Raw genomic sequence first — 21,545 nt, 5'->3', positions numbered from 1 at the left:
ATTCGGGGTCGATTAAATAAGTACCAGTTACGCACTGGGGTCGATATAATCGACTTAATCCGCCTGTCCCCTCTGTGTGTAGCCCCTTGTGGGCAGCAAAGAAATAAGAAACGTTAGCACGCCGAGCGTAATGCTTAACGGTATTTCGTCTGCCGCTACGTTCTGAGTTCAAATTCCGCCGAGGTCGACTTTGCCTTTCATCCTTTCGGGGTTGATAAATTAAGTACCAGTTGCATACTGAGTCGATCTAATCGACTGGCCCCCTCCCCCAAAATTTCGGGCCTTGTGCCTAGAGTAGAAAAGAGTGTATTTCAAGATATAACTCAACAGCTTTGCTGTGTTCGTCGCATTTAATTCTATTGGTTTTCTATTCTTTCATCTACATGCACTCGTATATTGGAGCTCAAACAGCTTTATCCTTCACCGTACCAACTCCGTTAAAAGTATGTGTGCGTATATTATATATATATATATATATACACACGCACGCACACATACATATAATGGAGTGAGTAATTAAAGAAAGAGCATTTGTTATTTTAACAAAAGTAATAAATTCTATAATGTAAGGACAAGGCAGAATGAGTCTGGAATCATTAAATACTTCGCTTGATAATTTAGATGTAAATACAACTCTCATTCCCTTTTCCCTTAATGTCAGTATTGTCTAATCTTTTAAGCATCATATCGCTGATAATTCATTCGAATATCCTTTATAACAGGGATAACAAAACAGAACCAGGAATGCGCCGTGATAGAAGTGTCCCAGAAAACGATATAGCACTTGTACTGTTTAACGCACCACGGTGAGTAAATAGAGAATCTAGAAAATGATGAACGTTAAGAGTAACTCGTAAAACATTATTTTTATATGTGTTTACAGCTTCTGCAGCCAGATAGCCCGCAGTGCTTGTATTTCAGTTATCAACCAACATATGTTGATGCCGTGCCAAAAGTGATCTCATACGAGTAGGAATGTCGGGAGATAACTCGAAACTTAGGAGCAACTCAAATTGTAAGGGAGACAACTGGATATAATCCTGTTACTGCTCATTAAGCTCTACAGAATATATCAAAACTGTCAGCAGCCCCAGAGTTCTACGTTTCACTGGCTGGGGAGTGCTCTATATAAGTAATTGGATTGCTAGAAATAACAGCCAAATTTCCTTCAATCTATACACGATTGTCTTAGATAATGCAGGACACATTTAATAGCCTATACACCAATATTTTTCACTTGTATCACTCATTAAACCGCAGTACTTATTCTATCGGTCTTTCTTGCTGAACCACTGGTTTATTTTGAGGTAAACAAACCAAGACATATATATATGTATAAATATTTTAAAATTGGCACTCTCGAGGATTTCAGCCCATCTGATTCACGGAACGTGCTCCTTAAAGCACATGGTTTCAGGTTCAGTCCCACTGTATGGTACCTTGGCCAAGTGTCTTCTGTAGCCACAAACTCATAATTTAAAAATTATTTTTTAAGTAAAGCATCAGATATTTTTCTGAGTGTGTCAAGTATAAAGACACACTTTGAAGAAAAATTTCTTCATAAACTGGTTACACGGTTCAAATCACTATAATGAATTAAATCATTTCACATTCTCTTTTACACGCTTCAGTCATTTGACAGCGGACATGCTGGAGCACTGTCTTTAGTCGAACAAATCGACCCCAGGACTTATTTTCTCTTGTCGAACCGCTAGGTTTCGAAGATATAAACACACCAACATTGGTTGTCAAGCAATGGTAGGACAAACACAGACATAAATACGACAGACTTCTTCCAGTTTCTGTCTACGAAATCCACTTGCTCAATGTGCCACACCTGACTGTTAATATTACATGTACCGTAAAGCAGTGAGCTGGCTCAACCACTCGCATCATTTCGTCTACCTCTATGTTCTGAGTTCAAATTCTGCTGAGGCCAACTTTGTCTTTCACCCTTTCAGGGTCAATAAAATAAGTACCAGCCAAGCACTGGGATCAATATCATCAACTTACCCCTCCCCATAATTGCTGGCCTTGTACCAAAACTTGAAACTAATATTACACACACCTTCATCCTTATTGTTTTAACGGCCACTTTTCCATGCTTGCAGGAGTTGGATGGAATTTGTCAAGGCAGATTTTCTATGGTCAGCTTCCCTTCCTGTTACCAAACCTCCACCATTCCTCAGCAAGGTAAATCTTTCACCTGACCAGACATGTTTTCATAGACAGTTTACAATCGTCCTATGTGGGATTCTATTCATATTCTAGGGTGCATTGTGCAACCATCATTAGCTTTGTACTTGCTACTTTGAAGATGATCATGGATTTTACATGAGTTATTGAGGTAATATTTTACAACCGATGTCTTTCCCATCAACCCTTACTTGTATTTCAAAATATATCTCTTTGTATTTGTTGAAATTCATCGCTTCAATTAGTTTTAAAAATAATGCAAAAAGTTACTAAAATTTGTTGTTAGCTTTAACTTGGATCATGTTGAAATAGTAAACTCTAAGCAAGGCAGTTGGGTTGGCAACAAAAAGATTAGCATACTAGCTTAAAGTGACTTGCCACGAAAAATATTTCAGTAAATTCTATTTAGTTTTGATAAATTTCTAGTCACTCCGATTCTTTAAATCACGTCCCAACTCAGTTTGGGATTGTTGCTTATTCTGTGACACAACCTACATTTCTGTTTTAAAGCAGTTTAAATTAAAACCTTCCATTAAGTTATTTTATATACCAAACACCAGCATAAACGAAAAAGATATATTACTCAAGACAGTTTTTCCTTGTTTTCCAAAATTAATTTTTGTAACCTCCCTGATGTTGAGATCAAATATTCAATTTTATCACAGCATGCCTTTTATAGTATAGATTATGAAGAGGTATCTCCTGGAAATGGGGACTGACTAGAACTCTGCCAAGAATATACTGACAAATGGTTAGTGCAGTAACACACTGCAATGGTGTATGCCCCCACATGACCTACCAGTATGACAATTGAGCTAGATTCCTAATAGTTTCCAACTGTATAACGCAAATTTGCAAACCGAGGTTTAATGTAAATTTTAACCAAGACATTACTCTGATCTACATCCAGTTACTACCCACACATACCATCACTTCAACATCCACTTCCTGTTGAAGTAGAGTTTTTATGGCTGAATGCTTTGACACCAACCCAGACTTGTTTCCAATCAAGTCAATTATCTTTCAATCTGACAACCAAGTTATGTGGAGAACTGGAAACAACATTATTTGAATGAGCCTTCTGTTCACACAGGTTTCACACACCAAGCCTGGAGATGCCTTTGCAGTGGACTGCAAGCCAAGGACACCATCAATATGAACAGTGAGGTGAAAACTAGATATAATTTTTATCATATGAAATGATCGAGAAGCTAGCTGCTTGGTGTTCAAAGATATCAGACACAACCACTGCAAATCTGCTCTTAGTTAAGAGATATTCAAATGGTACGCTGGAAATAAAGCCTTAGAAACACAGCACTAGAATCCACATTTTCATCCTTACATGGTGGGGGGAAAGGGGAAAAAAAAAGCAGAGGCTATCTTTGACCAAACAGTTCAAGGTGGTGCCCCATCATGGTCATGGTCCAATGACTGAAACAAGTAACAAAGAATATCGCCAAGTGTCAAAAGGAACAAAGTTTCATTCGTCAAAGAGCAGAACTGACTTGCATCAACAAATATCTAAATATAAAATGCTTGCATTGGAATAACTTATTTTGTATCCAGGAAGATAAGTTTTGGATATGGTCTTTTGTAAAGAGAGAAATAAAAGCTTGCTCAAGATGTTAGACTTCTCTTCCTCACTGCGAAATAGTTTATTCCACTTTGCAAACTTGTTTTGTGTTCATAAAAAACTAGAATATTTATTTGTATGTAATTTCTTGAAAATCAAAACAAGACAAATAGAAATATGTTTGAGAATATTTATTTTGTTTATTCCTGCAATAAAAAAAAGAGAGAAAATTGAATCAGTATCATTTTAGGAAATGATATACAAAATCATATTAAATCAAGACATTTCAATATAAAGAAAAAAATTAAATCTTTCCGTATGTACTTTAAGAACAGAATTTGCAAAGTTGCCATTTGTTTTGAACTTATTTTAAATATACATGCATGATATCACATCAGAAATATAGTCACAAAATCAACATAAGCTTGAAAACGTTTTTTCTTCTTTTTGTATTCTCTTCAAACACTAAATGTTCATTATAGAATTCTGGCTCATTAGCTAATATAGCACACTGTCCATAGATTCAGGGACTGCTAAGCCAAAATACTTGACCATCCACCAAAGTTATTAGATTAGGAACAAACCCTGAGATTCATAAGGCCAGAGCATAACTCAGTTACCATGGCATATTATTGACAGTACAACACTCCCTGCTACCCTGAATGAATGCTGGTTCATTGCCAATTAACTTCCCAATTATTACTGAAACTGAGAGGAGTTATTTTTCAGTTATTACTAAAGCTGAGAGGACTAGAGCAAGATGAAATGTAGTGGTTTGCTCAAGAGCACAATGCACCACCTAGTTTGGGAATAGAAATCACAATTTTATGCTCTCAAGTGAAACACCATTACCGCGAGGCCATGTGCATTTACTAATATAATAGCAACTTTCCGAAAAAAAGAAAACCGTTGGAAAACAGTTTATAGCAGAGACTCCAGCTAAGAAGATCTGAAGAAGGAATTGTAATTCCGAAATATCATCTGACTATAGATAACCAAATTACAACAGGCATATAGTCCATTTTTTGTTCTATAGTGCATTGTTGTACCATTCTAATCTTTTTATTCTTTAATAGCAACTGTGTGGTAATTTATTGACAGGGTTCCATTATATTGCCAAACTCAGCCTGGAGCCATTTTGTCATGGAAACATTCCAACTAGAATTCTCAAAGGAACCTAATTCCACGGCTCTTTAACTCTAGAAACAAATTTGGTAATTTAAAACCTACAGCTGGCACTTCATATTCTCCATTGTTTACCATTTCAATGACGTCATGTGGATGGTTGCCGTCAACTGTACAACCAACTGATTGAGCAGTTCCTATAAAGAAACAAAATTTTTTTGCAACATTTTATTAAGGTATCTTACAAAATATGTAGCATCAGCAAATAACATTTTACAGATGTAAACAATGTGATATTTTGTTATAACCAAAGGGGAAGGAATATACAACCTGCAAGGGTTCAGTCCCCAGGAGGCAGGTAAGACTTAGGGGTGCTTATAGTCTCAACCCTCCAGCAGATTATGCTGTCAAATATAACGCTTATTTATCTTTCGTTTGTCATTCGACTGTGGCCATACTGGGATACCACTATGAATGGTCTTAGTCAAACAAAGCAACTCAGACTTATTTTTTTAAAGCTCAGTACTTATTCTATCAGTCTTTTTTGCCAAACTGCTAAGTTATGGGGGAAAGCATGAACACAAAGTATATATGACGGGCTTCTTTCAGTTTCCTTCTACCAAATCCACCCACAAGCTTTTGGTCAGCAAGCTACTTACAACACAGAAGACACACACATATATATACATACATCTATATATGGCAAACTTCTTTCAGTCTCCATCTACCAAATCCACTTAGAAGACACTTGTCCAAGATGCCATGCAGTGGGACAGAATCCAGAACCATGTGTTTGGGAAGCAAACTACCTACCACAAAGCCATGCTTGTTAATTCTTAGAATGACATTGTAGGATAGGTGTAAGAGACTGTGATCAGTTTGAACATAAATCAGGTAGAATGCTTGGGTCATATGTGGCCAGTCTGTGCATAACTAGAAATTTTATTATAGTATCCTTATTATAACAAAAAAACCTTGTCATACCATATTGTTAACCTCCATGAATAACTTTGTTGCTGATTTGTTATTTTGTTAGCAATTTAACTGTTGGGTTGTAATTATAAAAGTACTGCAGTATACTAATACATTAAACTTTTAAAAAAGTTCACATTCATGATTTTTACAGGGTAATCTGTCTATGTATATCATGTAACACTTGATAAATGTATCGTATGTTCAGAATTACTGCCACTAAAGCTAGATTCTCTGGTAGCCAACAGACAGAAGTGAATTCTATTTAAAATAGGTCACAAGTTCCAGGATTAACATCTATTTATCAGATGAAACTAAGCAAATAGATCAAAGTGTTCTACTAAAACACCACAAGCATTACCTTAGAATGCAGACATAACCAAAACACAAAATCCCCACCCTTTGTGTAATAAAGGAATAATGGAACGTAGTTAACAATCTCACTCCCCACTTTTTTTTAGAAGTAATTCACCAAAATACAAATTAAGAAATCTTCAACAAACCCAAAATCTCTTTACATGTCCCAGCAAGAGTTTTAGACATGCTTCGCTCTCTCATTACTCTAGCAACGCCCAAAATATCATCAAATGACAGGTTTCCATTGTGTTTAACTGAAAGAAAAGTGGAGAAATACATTCAGAATCATTTATATAGAAGAATACAAGATATATAATAATGAGGCAGCACACACATACACACTCCAACATCTCAAACTATTAGATGTAGCAGCCGAATCTATCTTTACCAACTGTGACAGTGGCCAGTATTTACTATGACATAGCTGACTAAAGCCTTGAGTGGATTTGGTAGAGGGAAATTAAATGTAGTCCACCATGCATGCCTGTGTGTGTATGTCTCCTAGCTTCAATATCTCATGACTTGTAAATAGATATCATTCATTTCCAATACTCTCCGAAACATATCTGGTCATGGGGAAACATTAGCTTGTTAAGGCATTTGACCACAGAAAACCTGCTTTAAGACTATGTCTAACTAAACCATACAAGCATGGAAAAGTGGGCATTAAAACAATGACAATAAAATCAACAATCTTTTCTTTCTCCTGGTAGCCATGATGCCAAAGAGCACTTGTTCTGCACACAGAAAGATGCAGTGATCATAGGCCTCCAAACATGTACATTGTTTGCTAATTGCACATTACAAAACAACCGGTCAGCTCAACACATGCAGTTGATAACACTGATCTAGGAAGAATGAAAGATGAATTTGGTTGGATTTGAACTAAGAATATAAGAGACCATAACTAAGTAGTGCAAGGAATTTTTCCCAACACACTTATGATCTAGTCAGTCGAGCACTTTGATAATGAAGAATGATTCAAATTTCAAAAGATATGCACAAAGAGGAAGAAAAAAAAAATATAAAGGACTACTCACCATGTTTTACTTTCTTACGGTCCCTAGGTGGCTCTTTGAGAGCTTTGATTATAAGTGATGCAGCACTAGGTACAATAGATACTGCAGCTTGACGATTCTGGATTGTTAATTTTACAGTGATTTTCAGTCCTTTACAGTCTGCTGTACCTTTGGCAATATCATCACCAACTTTCTTGGGAGACTGAAATAGAGAGAGAACAAAATTATATAAACACTAACCCAATAAATGAACCACAACAAATTTGTGTTGAATTGCAAAATCTATCGGACTTTTCTCAACCATTACAACACTAAATGACTAACCAGGGTATAAAATACTTGTTGCAAAATGATTGAAAAATATTGCACTTTATATAGATACTTCACTTGTAATAAAATCTCGTCAGGAAAAGGCAATTTAATGTTAAAAAATACACACTCTTTCTCTTGTGTTTGAAATATGTATAGGCACATGCGTGACTGTGAAGTAAAAAGCTTGCTTCCCAATCATACTATTCCAGGTTCGGTCCCACTATGTGGCACCTTGGGCAAGTGTCTCTTATTATAGCCTTGAGTCAACCAAAACCCTGACTGGAATTGGTAGACTGAAACCAGTTTTATATCTATAGGTGTGTGTCTTTGTGTCTGTGCTTGCCCTCTGTAACTTAGTAGTCCAGCAGAAAAGACTTACAGAATAAGTGGGGTTGATTCATTTGGCAAAAAATTCTTCAAGGCAGTGCCCCAGTTTATAACTGAAAGAGGTATTAAAACATTTAGATTGTTTTATAACCACTAAATACTGTAACACTCCACCCAAATACTGAAATCATATCAAGAGAGTCCAATTTCAAGTTTGCTCAACCAAACAATTAATAGCATGACTGGGGTTAAGAGGCTCACTGTGCAATCACATGGTTTAGATCCGGTCCCACTGTGTAGCACCTTGGGCAAGTATCTTCTATGTTATGGGGAGCATAAACATACCATCAATGGTTGTCCAGCTGTAGTAGAGGACAAACAGACGCACATAATGCACGACGAGCTTCTTTCAGTTTCCATCTACCAAAACCACTCAGAAGGCTTTGGCCAGTCCAAAGCCAAGACACTTGTTGAAGGTGCAATGCAGTGGGACTGAACCCACAATGTGGTTGGGAAACAAACTTCTTATCACACAGCTACACCTGTGCATATGATGATAGAATTAGAAAAATTCTGTCCTATCGAATTTGTTTCCTCATAACTCTTTTGAAAATGCTTCAGACCATTCAACACCTTACGAGTGAATTTGGTGAACAGAAACTGCGTGGAAGCCCGTCGTCTGCTTTTGCCCCTGTTTAACAACCAGAATGCAACTTAGTAATTTGGCAAAAGATACTGATAAAATGAGTACCAGACTTAAAACTAAAACCCCCTTCAAAGTGGAGCCCCCAGCATAGCCAATAACTGAAACAAATGAAAGTTTTCACAAACCCACCCCACACCAAAATAAAACATGAAATATTAACTTACCAAACCCAAAGGACCTATTTTGGGAGCCAGCGAAGAGGTACCAGGCACCTCACCACCAACAGCTCTGATGTAAACTGACAATATAAAAAAACAAAAGTTAAAAATAATCATAATGCAGCTATATTTTCAGGATATGTCTGAATAAAAGCCTCACGATTCTCAGTAAAGCATGCACACTATGCTTGTATATTATATTAGGTGATAATAGAATATTTAAATTCTATTTAAATACTTTTCTTTCAGAGCAAATTCAAGGCCATCATTGTTGTAACATCCACTTTTCCATGTCAGCATGGGTAATTTAGTGTTTGAGGTAGACTTTCTATGGTCGAATGTTCTTCCTCACCCTTTTCCAAACAAGGGCACCCAACCGTAGAGACCGTGCTGGGCAGCTCTGACTGACTAACGTCCTGTAAAACCTTCCAACCCATCCCAACATGGAAAACATTTAAATGTTTAGAAATGACACCTTTTAGTATGACTGCCAAGACAAGGAGACACCAGCACATATATACATATTTATATTTACAATGAGCTTCTTTCAGTTCCTGTCTATGAAATCCACTCAAGGGTTTGGTTGAGCTAGGACCAGAGTAAAAGATACTTGCTTTATCGTGCTGCTACTGTATAAGCCTCTCTGGGAGACTTATAAAAGCAATATTTCTAATTTTGTAGGTGTATATTTAATTTACATCAAATTATTATTTACGCTTATTTAAGGCAAACAAGCAAAACGCTAATTCTTTTCACTTTAATGTTTTTGTCTGTATTTAATTTCGGTTTGCATATGTTCGTCAATTCGCCACGATCTCTTTAAAGCAAACAAAATCAAAAATTTAAACGGGGCTGGGGGAAATATTAACCATTTTTTTTGCATTTTCGTAATCTCAGACTTCTAAAACGTAGGAATCCGAAAAAAAATATATTAAAAAAAATGCATTTTTCAAGGAGAGGTGCGAAACTACATTAGCCGCGGAAACTTGTAGTCCTAGGTATATAAAGAATGTTGAATGTTGGAACACTTTCGGTCATAGGTCTTTTAGATAAGAGCTGCCCTAGAACTAATTAACAATCTAAAAAATAGATTACCTTGAAACAGATAACTTTAAAATATCTACAATTCTATGTCTTGAATTAGACACCACTCTTTCCAACTTAGAATATACACGGACGTTTATGACTATCGATCAATTAATCCAAGTTTATAGATATGTATTCGCCTACTTTCAGAGTTACGGCCCTTCGACAGTGCATTTTTAAAAGTGCCCTCTTAATTCTGCTTAATATCCCATTATTTTCCCTCAAATATTAAAAAAACTGATGGGTTTTGTTTTTATTTTCTTCTAATTTCAGGAAAGCAATTCTAAGTTCGTCACCATGAAATACTTTATGGAAAACATGAGTGTTAAGACTCGATTGTATTGCGTGGCATCTTGGGCCAAAATATCTAGTCAATCTCTTGTCACAGACAAGATGTTACCATATGATTTATTTTATCGTGGCACTGGTGATAACATCTGTCCATAATTTTGTTTAATAGGCCATTTTCCATTATTTTACCTCGGGTCATTGCAAAAAAGGGGTATTTATATAAAATTTCACCTCCCCACCAATTTACCTAAAAGATATGAAGAAAAAAAACTCGGATCTTGTGAATTTTCCGAATTCTTCTCCCCATCCCCATTACTTTCCGCGCGTTCTTGTTTTCATATTCGTTTCCTATACATCTTTAAACACTCGTTGCACCATTTTTTAATTTTTTATTCCGGGTAATATTGTAAACATTAACCAAAAGGTATTGAAAAAAAGTTACTTTACTGAAAAGGATAAAATTCCATAATAATCTAATCCGATAGTTACGCACGAGCGACCATGATCCAGGTAGTGGCTCTGTGGTAAGTAGCTTGCTTACCAACCACATGGTTCCGGGTTCAGTCCCACTGTGTGGCACCTTGGGCGCTAATAGCATGACAGTGCCTATTTTCCTTATTTATCAATGTTAGGTACAAGGAGATTCAAACTAAAAGTGGGACTGAAACTGCATTAGCCCCCTAAAAGTATCCCATATTAAACAAGTTCCCGAAAACGAACATTGCAGACTTTTCGAATATGCCTCATCTTTCGAGCGACGTTCGGAATGATATCAAGAAACTTACATCGTTCAAGCTTACACATACATTATGTTTATTATTTACAATTTACATTGCGAACATGCAAATCAAACGGCAGCGATAGATTTTGATAAGATTTTTAGACATAACTAGATTGATATTCCCCATCAACGACTTCCTTTCTTCATAACTTAGAGAAAAAAAAAAAAAATGATGATTTCGATTATCTCTAACTTGTTTTAGTCATTCGATTATGGCCATGCTGGTACACGGCCACGAACAAATCGATCACAGTACTTTTTTAAAGTTCGGTACTTATCTATCGTGCCGTTTTGTCGAACCGTTATGTTACGGGGGGGCGGCGTAAACACACCATCAATGGTAGTCCAGCTGTAGTAGAGACAAACAGACAGACATAATACACGGCGGGCCTCTTTCGGTTTCCGTTTACCAAAACCACTCAGAAGGCTTTGGGCGGTCCAAGGTGCAACGCAGTGGGACTGAACCTAGAATGTGGTTGGGAAACTTCTTATCACACAGCTACACCTGCGCATATGTTGATAAGAATTAAAAAAAAAAATAACGGATGATTGTCCGACATTTATCGAATTTCTTTCCTCATAACTCTTTTGAAAATGCCAATTTTTCAATGACATTCTACAGAATTGTTTGCTAGAATGTAAATTACATTATAAATCAAACAGACTTTTCTACAAAGTTATGAAGAAAAGGAAATCGGGAGGTGCACCAATCTGTAATTATGTCTCATTTACCTTCAGACCATATTACACATGTTGGATTTTATACCACGAGGAAACAACACTTTCCTTTCTATGATATTTTTTTATCATACAAATCATGCTAGAGTAACCCACACGAACAACTTTTGCAAGTGTTACAAAGGGAAAGGTTTACAAAAATTGTGGCGAAATTAAGTTCGCTGCCCATCATGATGTCTTTAGACTCAATTGTATTGCGTGGCATCTCGGGCCAAATACCTAACCATAATTTCTAGTCAATACAGCCAAACCTCGTGAGTATATTTGTAATATTTTATAAACATAAAACGGTACACCTTAGAATTATTGTAGACATCCAGGGAAGAACCAATGAAGGAGCCAGTGATGACAAAAACTAATTAACATTGACCATACTAATTTATAATTCTTGTAGACATTTGGAGTTTCTAGGATGTTTTTATGTAACTCCTTTTCGTTTTGTGCGGGGAATATGCCGTTGTTAATGTACATATTCAACGACCAAAATTGAATAGTAACCAGAAGGGAGCTCGGGGCACAGACTGCGCCTGCAATTCAGAGCAATTCCCTTCGAGAATTAACGTTTAGGGTACGTTTTTGTATGGAATACTCGATCTCGTATACGCCGTTCGGCTGTTGGAATAATTAGGGTACTCACCGTCGAAACCGACGGAGATTCATTTACATATAAAAATTGGGTAATATCGTGTTATGGCTCACTATGTTCAATATGTTAAAAACAGAAATAGATTACATTTTTAAAACACAAATATGAATACATATATATATATATAACAGTTATTCGTATAAATAAAGGATCAATAGCAAAGTAATTAATAGTTCACAATGATAAACATTTATAATATCGTATGACTCCAGCACAGATATGTAAGAAACACATGCTGTTTCAAAAAAAAGTATTCAAACAAAAAACATAGTGGCTTACCGATATGAACGGCACTCGGATCGAATTTAGGTGGCATATTGGATGTGTTTTAGATGTTTTATAAAATCCTATTTTGTGACTATGGTGTTGGATGAGCTAAGATTAGCACGACCAAAAATTCGGTGCACCAAAGACAGTAAATGGCTAACCGGAAAAGAAAGAACGATTGAGTTCCGGTAAAGAGAAGATAACTCAGTCCAGTAGTAATAATAACAACAACACAATGGGTGGAAGATGGCAATGGATTGATGCTCATTTTAGTTGCCTTCCTTCTCAAAGCAATGTCTATGGTTTAACAACGTTCTCTAAAGCCGATGGCACTACAAAATTACTGACAGGATGTATGAATGGCAAAGTGATGAGCGTGGAGTACCACAAACATTCAGACAAATTACGGCCGTCCTCCAGAGAAATCCAATTTACATATATCCCTGGTGATGCCGAACTTGTAGCTATCGACGCTTTTCGTAAGGTATTTCATGATGACGAACTTATAATTGGAATTGCTTTCCTGAAATTAGAAGAAAATGAAAACAAAACCTGTCAGTTTTTGAATATTTATTCTTCTTGGGAAAAAGAATTGGATCTTAAACCGAATTCAGATCAAGTAACACCTATATGTCAGTATTTGAAGTTGGAATTTATACCATATCAGCTCACGCACACCCAATTAATTACGAAAAATTCGAAGGAAACTGTATTCTTATTGAGTGGAAATGATAAAAAGGTTCACTTATATCGAGAGGTTTGTAATCATTATTATTGTTAAAAAAAGACAGCGATCACATTTGTACCCCTTCTTCCCCTAGCTGATTTTATTTCCTCATAACTTTCAGGAAAGTAGGTAGGCTTATATCTTGATGAAATTTTTTACAAATCCCTTGCAGATGGTGTAGGTTACGATTATATCAGAATTTAATGTTGAGAATGTACCGAAAGATCACCAAAAATTAAGTAGATGTGCACATCACACATCACAAATTTTTCAAAATTTCTAGTTTCGTTTTGTAAATAGGCCTATATGTGATGTGTTCAACCACATTTTTTTGTTTTTCGTATTAATTTCGATATAATCGTAATCTACACTGTTTGAAAAATATTTGTAGAAAATTTTCAGTGAAGAATGCCCAGTATATTCAGAAAGACGCGATGGCCAAGGCTGGAATGCTCTGTCACATGTCTGTTGGATCAGGACTTACCACCACCACTACAACAAACTACTACTTGCTGTCTGATAGTAAGCAGATAGAAAAAACACGAAAATACAATTAAAAAGAATATAATTATTTTTATTAGCAAAATTAAAGATATTTTAATTATAAAATATATAAACCAATAGTTGATGAAATGTTTGTTAACGATTCTTTTAAAATTGAAATAAATGATCATTAATAATCAGAAATACAAAACAATAAGAAACTCGCAATTTCAATAATTCTATCTCCTCTGCTTTAGTAGCAGACAGCAAAGAGTGAAATGGTATTTTAGTGTGTTTTAAACCCGATATTATGTGTGTGTTGTGGGGGTATTGTTAGCACATTTTTTCAGTTTAGTTCGAGAACCTTTAATTGAGTTGTCTCATTAATTTGAAACAAGGTTACTGATAAGAGAATCAGTAACTTGTATGCCATTTTACACTTTGCAATAATTACAAGACCTAGATCGGCACTTCTTAAGAATTATAGGGCTTCATTCTCTTGTACCCTGCCTTGTTTAAAACAGTAGGAAGTGGTTTGAGTGAGATTTGGTTGTTATTTCTTGTATGTCGAGCGATCAAGCAGACTTCGTTCGCTCATAACTTGTTACTGTGTTTTATACTTGATATACATAAAGACTCTTACAAGAATTTATAAGTTTTCTTAAACAAAAACCAAGTTGATTTTCAGTTAGATTCTCACGTTCATGAGTATTTGTTTTAAATTATTGGACTTGATTTGGGTTTCTTGTAAATGCAGATATACTTCAGGTTACATCGTGTTCCAAGGCATGCGACTTAACACGAAAGACTACGTTGCACGCACGCACTCGCACACACACACACACACACACACAAACATTCTGAAATAATTTATTAGCTCATATCTGTTTTAATAAATGGTTTGTACATATTTTCGCCTGTATTTTATTTGATTTTCCTCTTTATTCTTTTAAAAATTTCATGCTTATAAACATGTTCGCTGAAATCGATGTAAAGTCGGATAAATCGACAGAAATTGAGGTTTAATGTCTTTCATCTCACGTTTTCAGCTATGGAGATTCCGATTCTGAAAATTAAAAAAAAAAAAAATCGCAACTTCAAAATTCTCCCCCCTCCCAGCCTCAGCATAAGAATAAAGTCGAAAAAGACGTAACACGAAAAGACGTAGGTTGAGGTACGCCTGTACTTAGCAGTAGATTGATTTTTATCAATCTACTGCTAAGTACAGGCATTCACACAGGAAAACCATGTGGCACTATTCACACAGGGAAACCATGTGAGCATTAATATATTTAATGTAGCGAGCATTAGGGTGATCTTTGACTATAACATTCCATTTTCATTTTGTCAAAGTATAACCTAACTAGAAGTTGAGAGATCACATTACTCTATTATTTATATAAAAATGTGAGGCTTTGTTCCATTGTTAAGACATCTATATTCTAATTATTAATCAAAGTTAGTTTTTTTTTTATTGTTATATCAGTAGGCTTCTAGTACAGCAGTTTATTTTTAACATCTCAACAAGTGCTGGAGCTAACAACTCCGTACATATTCCAGTTTTATTATGGCCTCACTAGCCAAGCATAGAATTCACTGTACTTATTCATCGGGGATTTTCTTATTCTTATTTGTTTTTTCAAGTACATGCTACTGGCCATTCTAAGTTATTTTTCTTAGATCATTTTATATATGGTTGCACAGACATTGCTGTGTGGATACAGAGTTTGTTCAGAAATCATGTAGAGGTTTATCTCCCTCTACAACAAGTTAATTTCACGAGCAGGTTGTAATGTTGATCAGATCAACTGGAACCTTCATTATCATAACCAACTGAGTGCCAAGTTGCAGGAATGGCTGTGTGGTATGTAGCTTGCTAACCAACCACATGATTCTTTCATTTTAGAAAGAAAGAAAAACATCAAACCAATTTTTAACCATCTATTTATTGATTTTTATTTTTCAGGATGTTAGCCTTGAACATTCATTTATGGAAGTTTCTGTTGTGGAGTATTTTCCAGAGTTCCAGACAATAACCAGTTGTATTCTGTGGATCAACATTGTTTACGTTGACAAGAATAAACAAAGAATTACTGCCAGAGGACATCAAAACGGTGAAATTATTGTCTTTTTAGTTGAACCATTGTCTAAAGTCATCTTAAAGCAGTTTTCAATTTGTCATGATGGACCAATAACACGAGTTCTACTGTTTACGTCAGAAAGCAAAGTAGCAGTCCCTGCATGTCTTGAACACCTTGGGCTTGAGAGTAATACTGAGTGCGATGTGTCTGACTATCACCTGCTTGTTGTGAGTGCAGTTGAACATTCTGTTGTCTATAAGAATGTGCTAGACAAAGAGTTCTCCGACCAACTTCTGCTTCCTGATAGTAACAAATCTGACTGTGTTATGTGTGCCTGTGCAGTAGATATTGACTTTGATGGCCAAAATGAACTGCTGTTGGGTACATATGGGCAAGAACTTTTAGCTTACAAGTTTCAGACGATAGCACCTCAAGAACCTGCAAGCCCAATTGATAATTTTGACGAACTTCAAACAATGAATTCCAGGAGAAAAGCTTATTCTTTTTCTGTCAGCAGTAAGAAAATGTACAAATACACAACTGGAGATTTAACATCGACTCCAAAAACAGTCTATAAAGATGATTCTAGCATGCCTGATAACTGGAATATTAACAGCTATTCGCCTGAGGTTGATATCATATCAGATATGTTTAACACTCGACCTTCATTCTCCAAGGGTCAGCCTCAAGCTGGTTACCAGTTGTTGTGGCACCGTAGTTTCGCTTCTCCAGTTGTTGCTGTCGAACATGCTGATGTGATGGGTGATGGTATGGACGATCTAATTGTTCTTACTCTTAAAGGGCTACATATATTACAACCAAATTTAACTAATGTCGCTGAAATATGCTTTAATAAATTAAATGCATTGTTGAATTCTTCCATGTCAAATGATGAAGATGAAAAGAGAGAAGCTACTTGAGACATTTCATCTTTTCTCTCCATCATGTTGTGTATAATTTTTATTAAAGAAAATTAAATTATTACAATAATTACAAACCTTTTTCGTTCTTTCTTTTTGTAATATTGGAAAAAAATATTTGATAGCATTTTGGGTAAGTGCTCCTCTATTGTGGTCCTGGGATGACCAAATCCTTCTGAGTGGATTTGGTGGACAGAAATTATATACATGCATGAAGGCGCATGGCTCAGTGGTTAGAGCGTTGAGCTTATGATTGTGAGGTTGTGAGTTCAATTCCCAGACCGGGCTGCATGTTGTGTTCTTGAGCAAGACCTTTTATTTCATGTTGCTCCAGTTAACTCAGCTGTAGAAATGAGTTGCGACATCACTGGTGCCAAGCTGTATTGGCCTTTGCCTTTCCCTTGGATAACATCAGTGGAGAGTGGGGTTTGGTATGCATGGGTGACTGCTAGTCTTCCACAAAGAACCTTGCCTGGATTTGTGCCTCAGAGGGGAACTTTCAAGGTGCAATCCCATGGTCAGTCATGAGCGAAGGGAAATGTGTGTGTGTATACATACATACAAATAGACAGAGAGAGAGAGAGGATTGAGATTTGTTAGCTGATTCTAAGAAGTTGATAGTCAAATCTATTAGCTCGAGGTGAGCAGAGTTATGTACCTTGGTTAACAGCACGACACAATGGCTATAGTAATAGTATTAGTTAGCTTCCTTTTCAGAGTTGTAACACGTTTGGCAAATGACTTGACTTCATCTGTATATTGGAAGTGAAACATTGCAGAGGAGTTACGATAGACGTTTAACATATACAAATAGTGATATATATTCAGATCACTGCCAAGGCTGTCTTGGCAGCATTGTAGGTCCCTGGGCAAGTCAATGCCCTGGGAGTAGGCCTCGGAGCCCTTGAATAACTACCCAGTGTGTCCATGCTTTAAGACAGTACTGGTTACTACAACTGTGGGACATCACTGAAGTTCTCTTCTTGTGAATACATCCTCAACATAACCAAAACTGGATCATAAAGTTTGTAGAGTTAGTCTTTTTTCATCAGTTCCAAATAAAATTAATTCTCTACAAAGTTCAAGCAAGACATAAAATGCTGTATTGCTTCCATGACTTGGTGCTACTGTTGTTAAGGTCAGTTTTGGCAAGGTTTTTACAGCTAGATGCCCTTCCGAACACCAACCACTTTCGCTTTAAGTGGCACCTGCATGGACAGAGTCACCAAATACTTGCAAGACAAAAGCTTTTCAGAGGGGAGGAGGCATTGGAGGTGATGATGAAAAGGTTACAATGAGACGGATACAGGTGTCTTGCTGTAGAGCAGTGGTTTCCAACCAGGGTCCATATAAGATTTTTGTGGGTCCATGTAATAAAACAGTAAATTGGAGATCCACAATAATATTTTAAGGGCCCCTGAAAAAATTTTATTTCAGATGTATGTATTGCAAGAAACTGCTAGACTTTTTCTCTAACATTTTACATAGTTCAACCTACACAAGTTAATGTGCGAAAAACAGAATAGGAATTTTGTAAGAAAGTTTCAATAAAACTAGTTTTTTAAACATCGAATGGCTATGGGGGTCTACCAGAATAAAATAGTAATCAAAGGGGTTCACAAATAAAAAAAATGGTTGAAAACCCCTGCTGTAGAGGAAGTACAAGGTTACCCGGCTGGAGAGAGAAAGATCAGGAATGAAGACAGAAACAGGTGTGAAACATATACTGTAAAGTATTGTAGTTGATGCTCTAATGATTCTACCGATCAATGCTTTTTCAGTTGATAAATGACAACATAAAATTACAGGTGATACATAAGAAATGGATTAATAAATTCAAATGTCTTTCTCTCATTCCTCTCTCTGGAAGCCTATTGCTTCTTTGTCTCTAGAGACGGTTATTCTACTTCCTCTCATTCTAGTTAACTAGTATTGATCTCTATGTCTCTCTCTCTTTTTTGTTTTACTGCCTTTTCTTCTGAAAACCAGAAAATACATACAGCCATTTTCATTACTATTCATGAGCTAATGCATGTCACTCAACCAGCTAGAAATAACAACGAAATCTTCAAATCCCATCCTTACTGTTTTAAAAATGGAAGGACATATTGGATGAAGCAGTCCAGAAAGAAGAAAATGCTGGAATTGTTACGACTGGAAAAAAAGCAACAATTGAACTATTCTAAAGAGAAAAGAGACGGGGGGGGGGGGGAAGATGCCCCTGACACATGTACATGGCGGTGGTGGTTGTCATCGTCTTCATCACCATCACCACCACCACCAAGGTCTGTTTCTATGCTGCCATGAGTTGGATGGTTTGTCAGGAGCTGGCAGATAGAAGGGCTGCACCAGGTTTTGTCTGTTTCGGCTTCATTTCTACAATTGGATGTCTTTCTTGATGTCAATGACTTTTACAGAGTGTACTGGGTGCTTTTTATGTGGTGCCAACACCGACAAGGTTGCCAAATATTTTACAAGACCTCTCAGCTTAGAGAGAGAAAGAGAGGAACCAAGAGAAGTGGCTGTGTGCCAGGTGAGAAGTTGGAGTATGATAGAAGGACAGGGATAGCTGTCTCACTACAGAGGAGATACCTGGCTAACAAAACCAAGTTAATCAATCAGTGACATCATTTATATGAACATAAATAGTTAAGTACTGGGGAGAATGTAAATCAAATGTGGAGATAAAAACATTAATTAGTAATAAGGGATGTGGTGAAGACAAAGCAAAATTAATTCAATGACTTTGATTATTTCAAATAATAATGAATCTTATAGCCATCACAGCCAAACCTGGAAGGTTAAGAAATCTTGTAGTCAGCAGTTCCATCTGGAGAAACTGACATTCCTGCAGTGAGAAGCATCACTTGGAGTTTCTGAAGTTCCTTTTAGGCAGTAAACAAACCGGGTGGCTTCAAGGATCCTACAACAGGCATCACCGTGAGTTCATTTTTACTGTGACACTTTTGACAAAACATAAAGTGACATAAAAAAACAATAACAGCAACAAAGCAAATAGAAATTCAAAAAAATTAATTTTATTTTCTTGAAAATTCTATACTTTAATGTATGAACTTTCATTTGAATGATGAAATGGAATTTGTTTTTTCAATAATGAAGAGAAATGAGAAATACAAATGCAGAACAATGATAAATAAATGTGACACAATGAGAGTGTCTTTTTAATCAGTCATGAACAGTTCTTCAATCAGCCTTTTGCTAGTTAATATTTATATATATATATAGATAGATATGGATTGTAGATTCTGTTTTGTCAGTCCAGTAAAAGATTAGTAGTTGTATTGTTGTTACCAACCCCAACAGTTGATGTGTTGATCTCTTCATCCTCCATTAGTAGCATGTTAGTTTCAAAGTCTTCTGCCTTTTCTAAATGGTTGTAATACTTCAAGCGGTCGTTGTTTCGGAAATACTTCACAGATACATCGTTGCTGTTTATTGAAAGGGTTTTTGTTTCTCGGATTTGGCGTTTTAAAAAATTATCTACCACCCAAAATATAAGAGCCTGAAAGAAGAGGAAAAAAAAAAATTAAAATCAAAATCAGAAATAAAAAATTTAATGACATCAAAATAAAATCTCCAGTGAGGTCTAAAATACCTCAAGTTTCAAACCTATTTTTGGCTCTTTTACACCTCCTGAGAGTTTTAATCCACTGCAGGGTCGTCCGGACCTTGTTGTATTGTATTGGCTTGTGTGCCATATCCAGCCCAAACTGTTCTAAGTGTTCCACGTTAAAACTGGACAGATCTGGCCTTGCATGCCAACCTGACAATGTCATTATGTCATTCAAAACAAACAATCACATCATTGAAATCTCAAAGCTATGAGATTGATTCAAAACAATGTGAATAAATGAACAATAAATTTGATAGAATAATCTGAATGCTTAAGGGTTGATTATAATTTCAGTTGCAAAGGAAGCAGTAAATATATCAACACTTTTTAAGGAAAAAAATTATTGGAAATATCAATTAACATGGCTACCAAATAGCTCAGTGCATGAAAATATATTTAAGACTTAAAACACTGTTTAGGATAGCCAGCTATGTCTCATACTTAATGTATATACATCCTTGAAAGGCAAGTTACTGCAATGTTCATCCAGAGATAACAGCCCTTATGGATGTGCTGTATTTAAAAACACCAGATTTTTATTCATTCAGACAGCTATTCACAATACCAGTAAATATTTTATTCACTATTTCCTATATTGGATGTGACAAATCTCATCTAGACATGTGAGTATCTGTTAGTAAATACCATTGATAAAGCCTAACTATGCTGAAATGCATTTGATGTACTCTCTATCCACAGCTAGGAAAATTGTCAAACTCATTCTCTCTCTGATAAATATTGTTTTGAAACACAGAACGTCCACAAGAAACGTAAAAATAAAAACCCCTTTCACTCACAAATGACCATGGGATTGCATCTAGAAAGTTTTCCTCCAGGGCACAAGTCTGGCCAAGGTTGTTTGTGGAAGACCAGCAGTCACCCATGCGTACCAGCCTCACCTCTCCATGCCACTAATGTTATCCAAGGGAAAGGCAAAGGCTGATACAGCTTGATACCCGTGATGTCACAACTCATTTCTACAGATGAGTGAACTGGAGCAATGTGAAATAAAGTGTCTTGCTCAAGAACCACTGAGCCATGTGCCTGGACAACTACCTCAGTAACTTGCCTTTCAATAATGTATATACATTAAGTATAATACACAGATGACTATTTTACTTTAATACTGTTTCTATTGCATATGGG

At 36.2% G+C, this 21,545-nt stretch overlaps 3 protein-coding genes across 4 annotated transcripts in view; 1 reads left to right on the top strand and 2 right to left on the bottom strand.

The window, feature by feature from the left end:
- Positions 1–3,945: 3,945 nt before the first annotated feature.
- Positions 3,946–12,709, bottom strand: LOC106874660 (60S ribosomal protein L12). Its single transcript, XM_014922458.2, has 6 exons — positions 12,567–12,709; positions 8,752–8,825; positions 7,264–7,444; positions 6,370–6,477; positions 5,000–5,091; positions 3,946–3,975 (listed from the first exon to the last, which is right to left on the bottom strand). The coding sequence occupies exons 1-6, from the start codon at positions 12,601–12,603 to the stop codon at positions 3,970–3,972; spliced, it is 498 nt and encodes a 165-aa protein (XP_014777944.1). The 5' UTR covers positions 12,604–12,709; the 3' UTR covers positions 3,946–3,969.
- Positions 12,710–12,728: 19 nt separating this feature from the next.
- On the top strand, positions 12,729–16,842 carry LOC106874659 (KICSTOR complex protein kaptin). The gene is made up of 2 exons (XM_014922457.2): positions 12,729–13,311; positions 15,731–16,842. The coding sequence occupies exons 1-2, from the start codon at positions 12,790–12,792 to the stop codon at positions 16,763–16,765; spliced, it is 1,557 nt and encodes a 518-aa protein (XP_014777943.1). The 5' UTR covers positions 12,729–12,789; the 3' UTR covers positions 16,766–16,842.
- A 2,939-nt stretch (positions 16,843–19,781) lies between these two features.
- The window catches only part of LOC106874662 (store-operated calcium entry regulator STIMATE), a 102,966-nt gene continuing 101,202 nt past the window's right edge, over positions 19,782–21,545 (bottom strand). For both annotated transcript variants that reach the window (XM_052973179.1, XM_014922459.2), the window contains one exon: positions 19,782–20,288. In XM_052973179.1, coding sequence (XP_052829139.1) covers positions 20,040–20,288 — 249 coding nt within the window. In that variant the 3' untranslated portion in view covers positions 19,782–20,039. The remainder of the gene's footprint in view (positions 20,289–21,545) is intronic.

This window comes from Octopus bimaculoides, chromosome 15, assembly GCF_001194135.2.
Source record: "Octopus bimaculoides isolate UCB-OBI-ISO-001 chromosome 15, ASM119413v2, whole genome shotgun sequence".
Taxonomy (NCBI): Eukaryota; Metazoa; Mollusca; class Cephalopoda; order Octopoda; family Octopodidae; genus Octopus; species Octopus bimaculoides.
This window is presented reverse-complemented; position numbering and strand designations above follow the sequence as displayed.

Bases quoted from the DNA above. Each gene is read 5' to 3' on its own strand.
- LOC106874660 (XM_014922458.2), bottom strand. From the start codon at position 12,603: ATGCCACCTAAATTCGATCCGAGTGCCGTTCATATCG. The intron at 8,826-12,566 runs GTAAGCCACTAT...TTATATTGTCAG, and splicing joins TCCGAGTGCCGTTCATATCG to TTTACATCAGAGCTGTTGGT. The intron at 7,445-8,751 runs GTAAGTTAATAT...TCTCTATTTCAG, and splicing joins AAATAGGTCCTTTGGGTTTG to TCTCCCAAGAAAGTTGGTGA.
- LOC106874659 (XM_014922457.2), top strand. From the start codon at position 12,790: ATGGGTGGAAGATGGCAATGGATTGATGCTCATTTTAGTTGCCTTCCT. The intron at 13,312-15,730 runs GTTTGTAATCAT...TTTATTTTTCAG, and splicing joins AGGTTCACTTATATCGAGAG to GATGTTAGCCTTGAACATTC.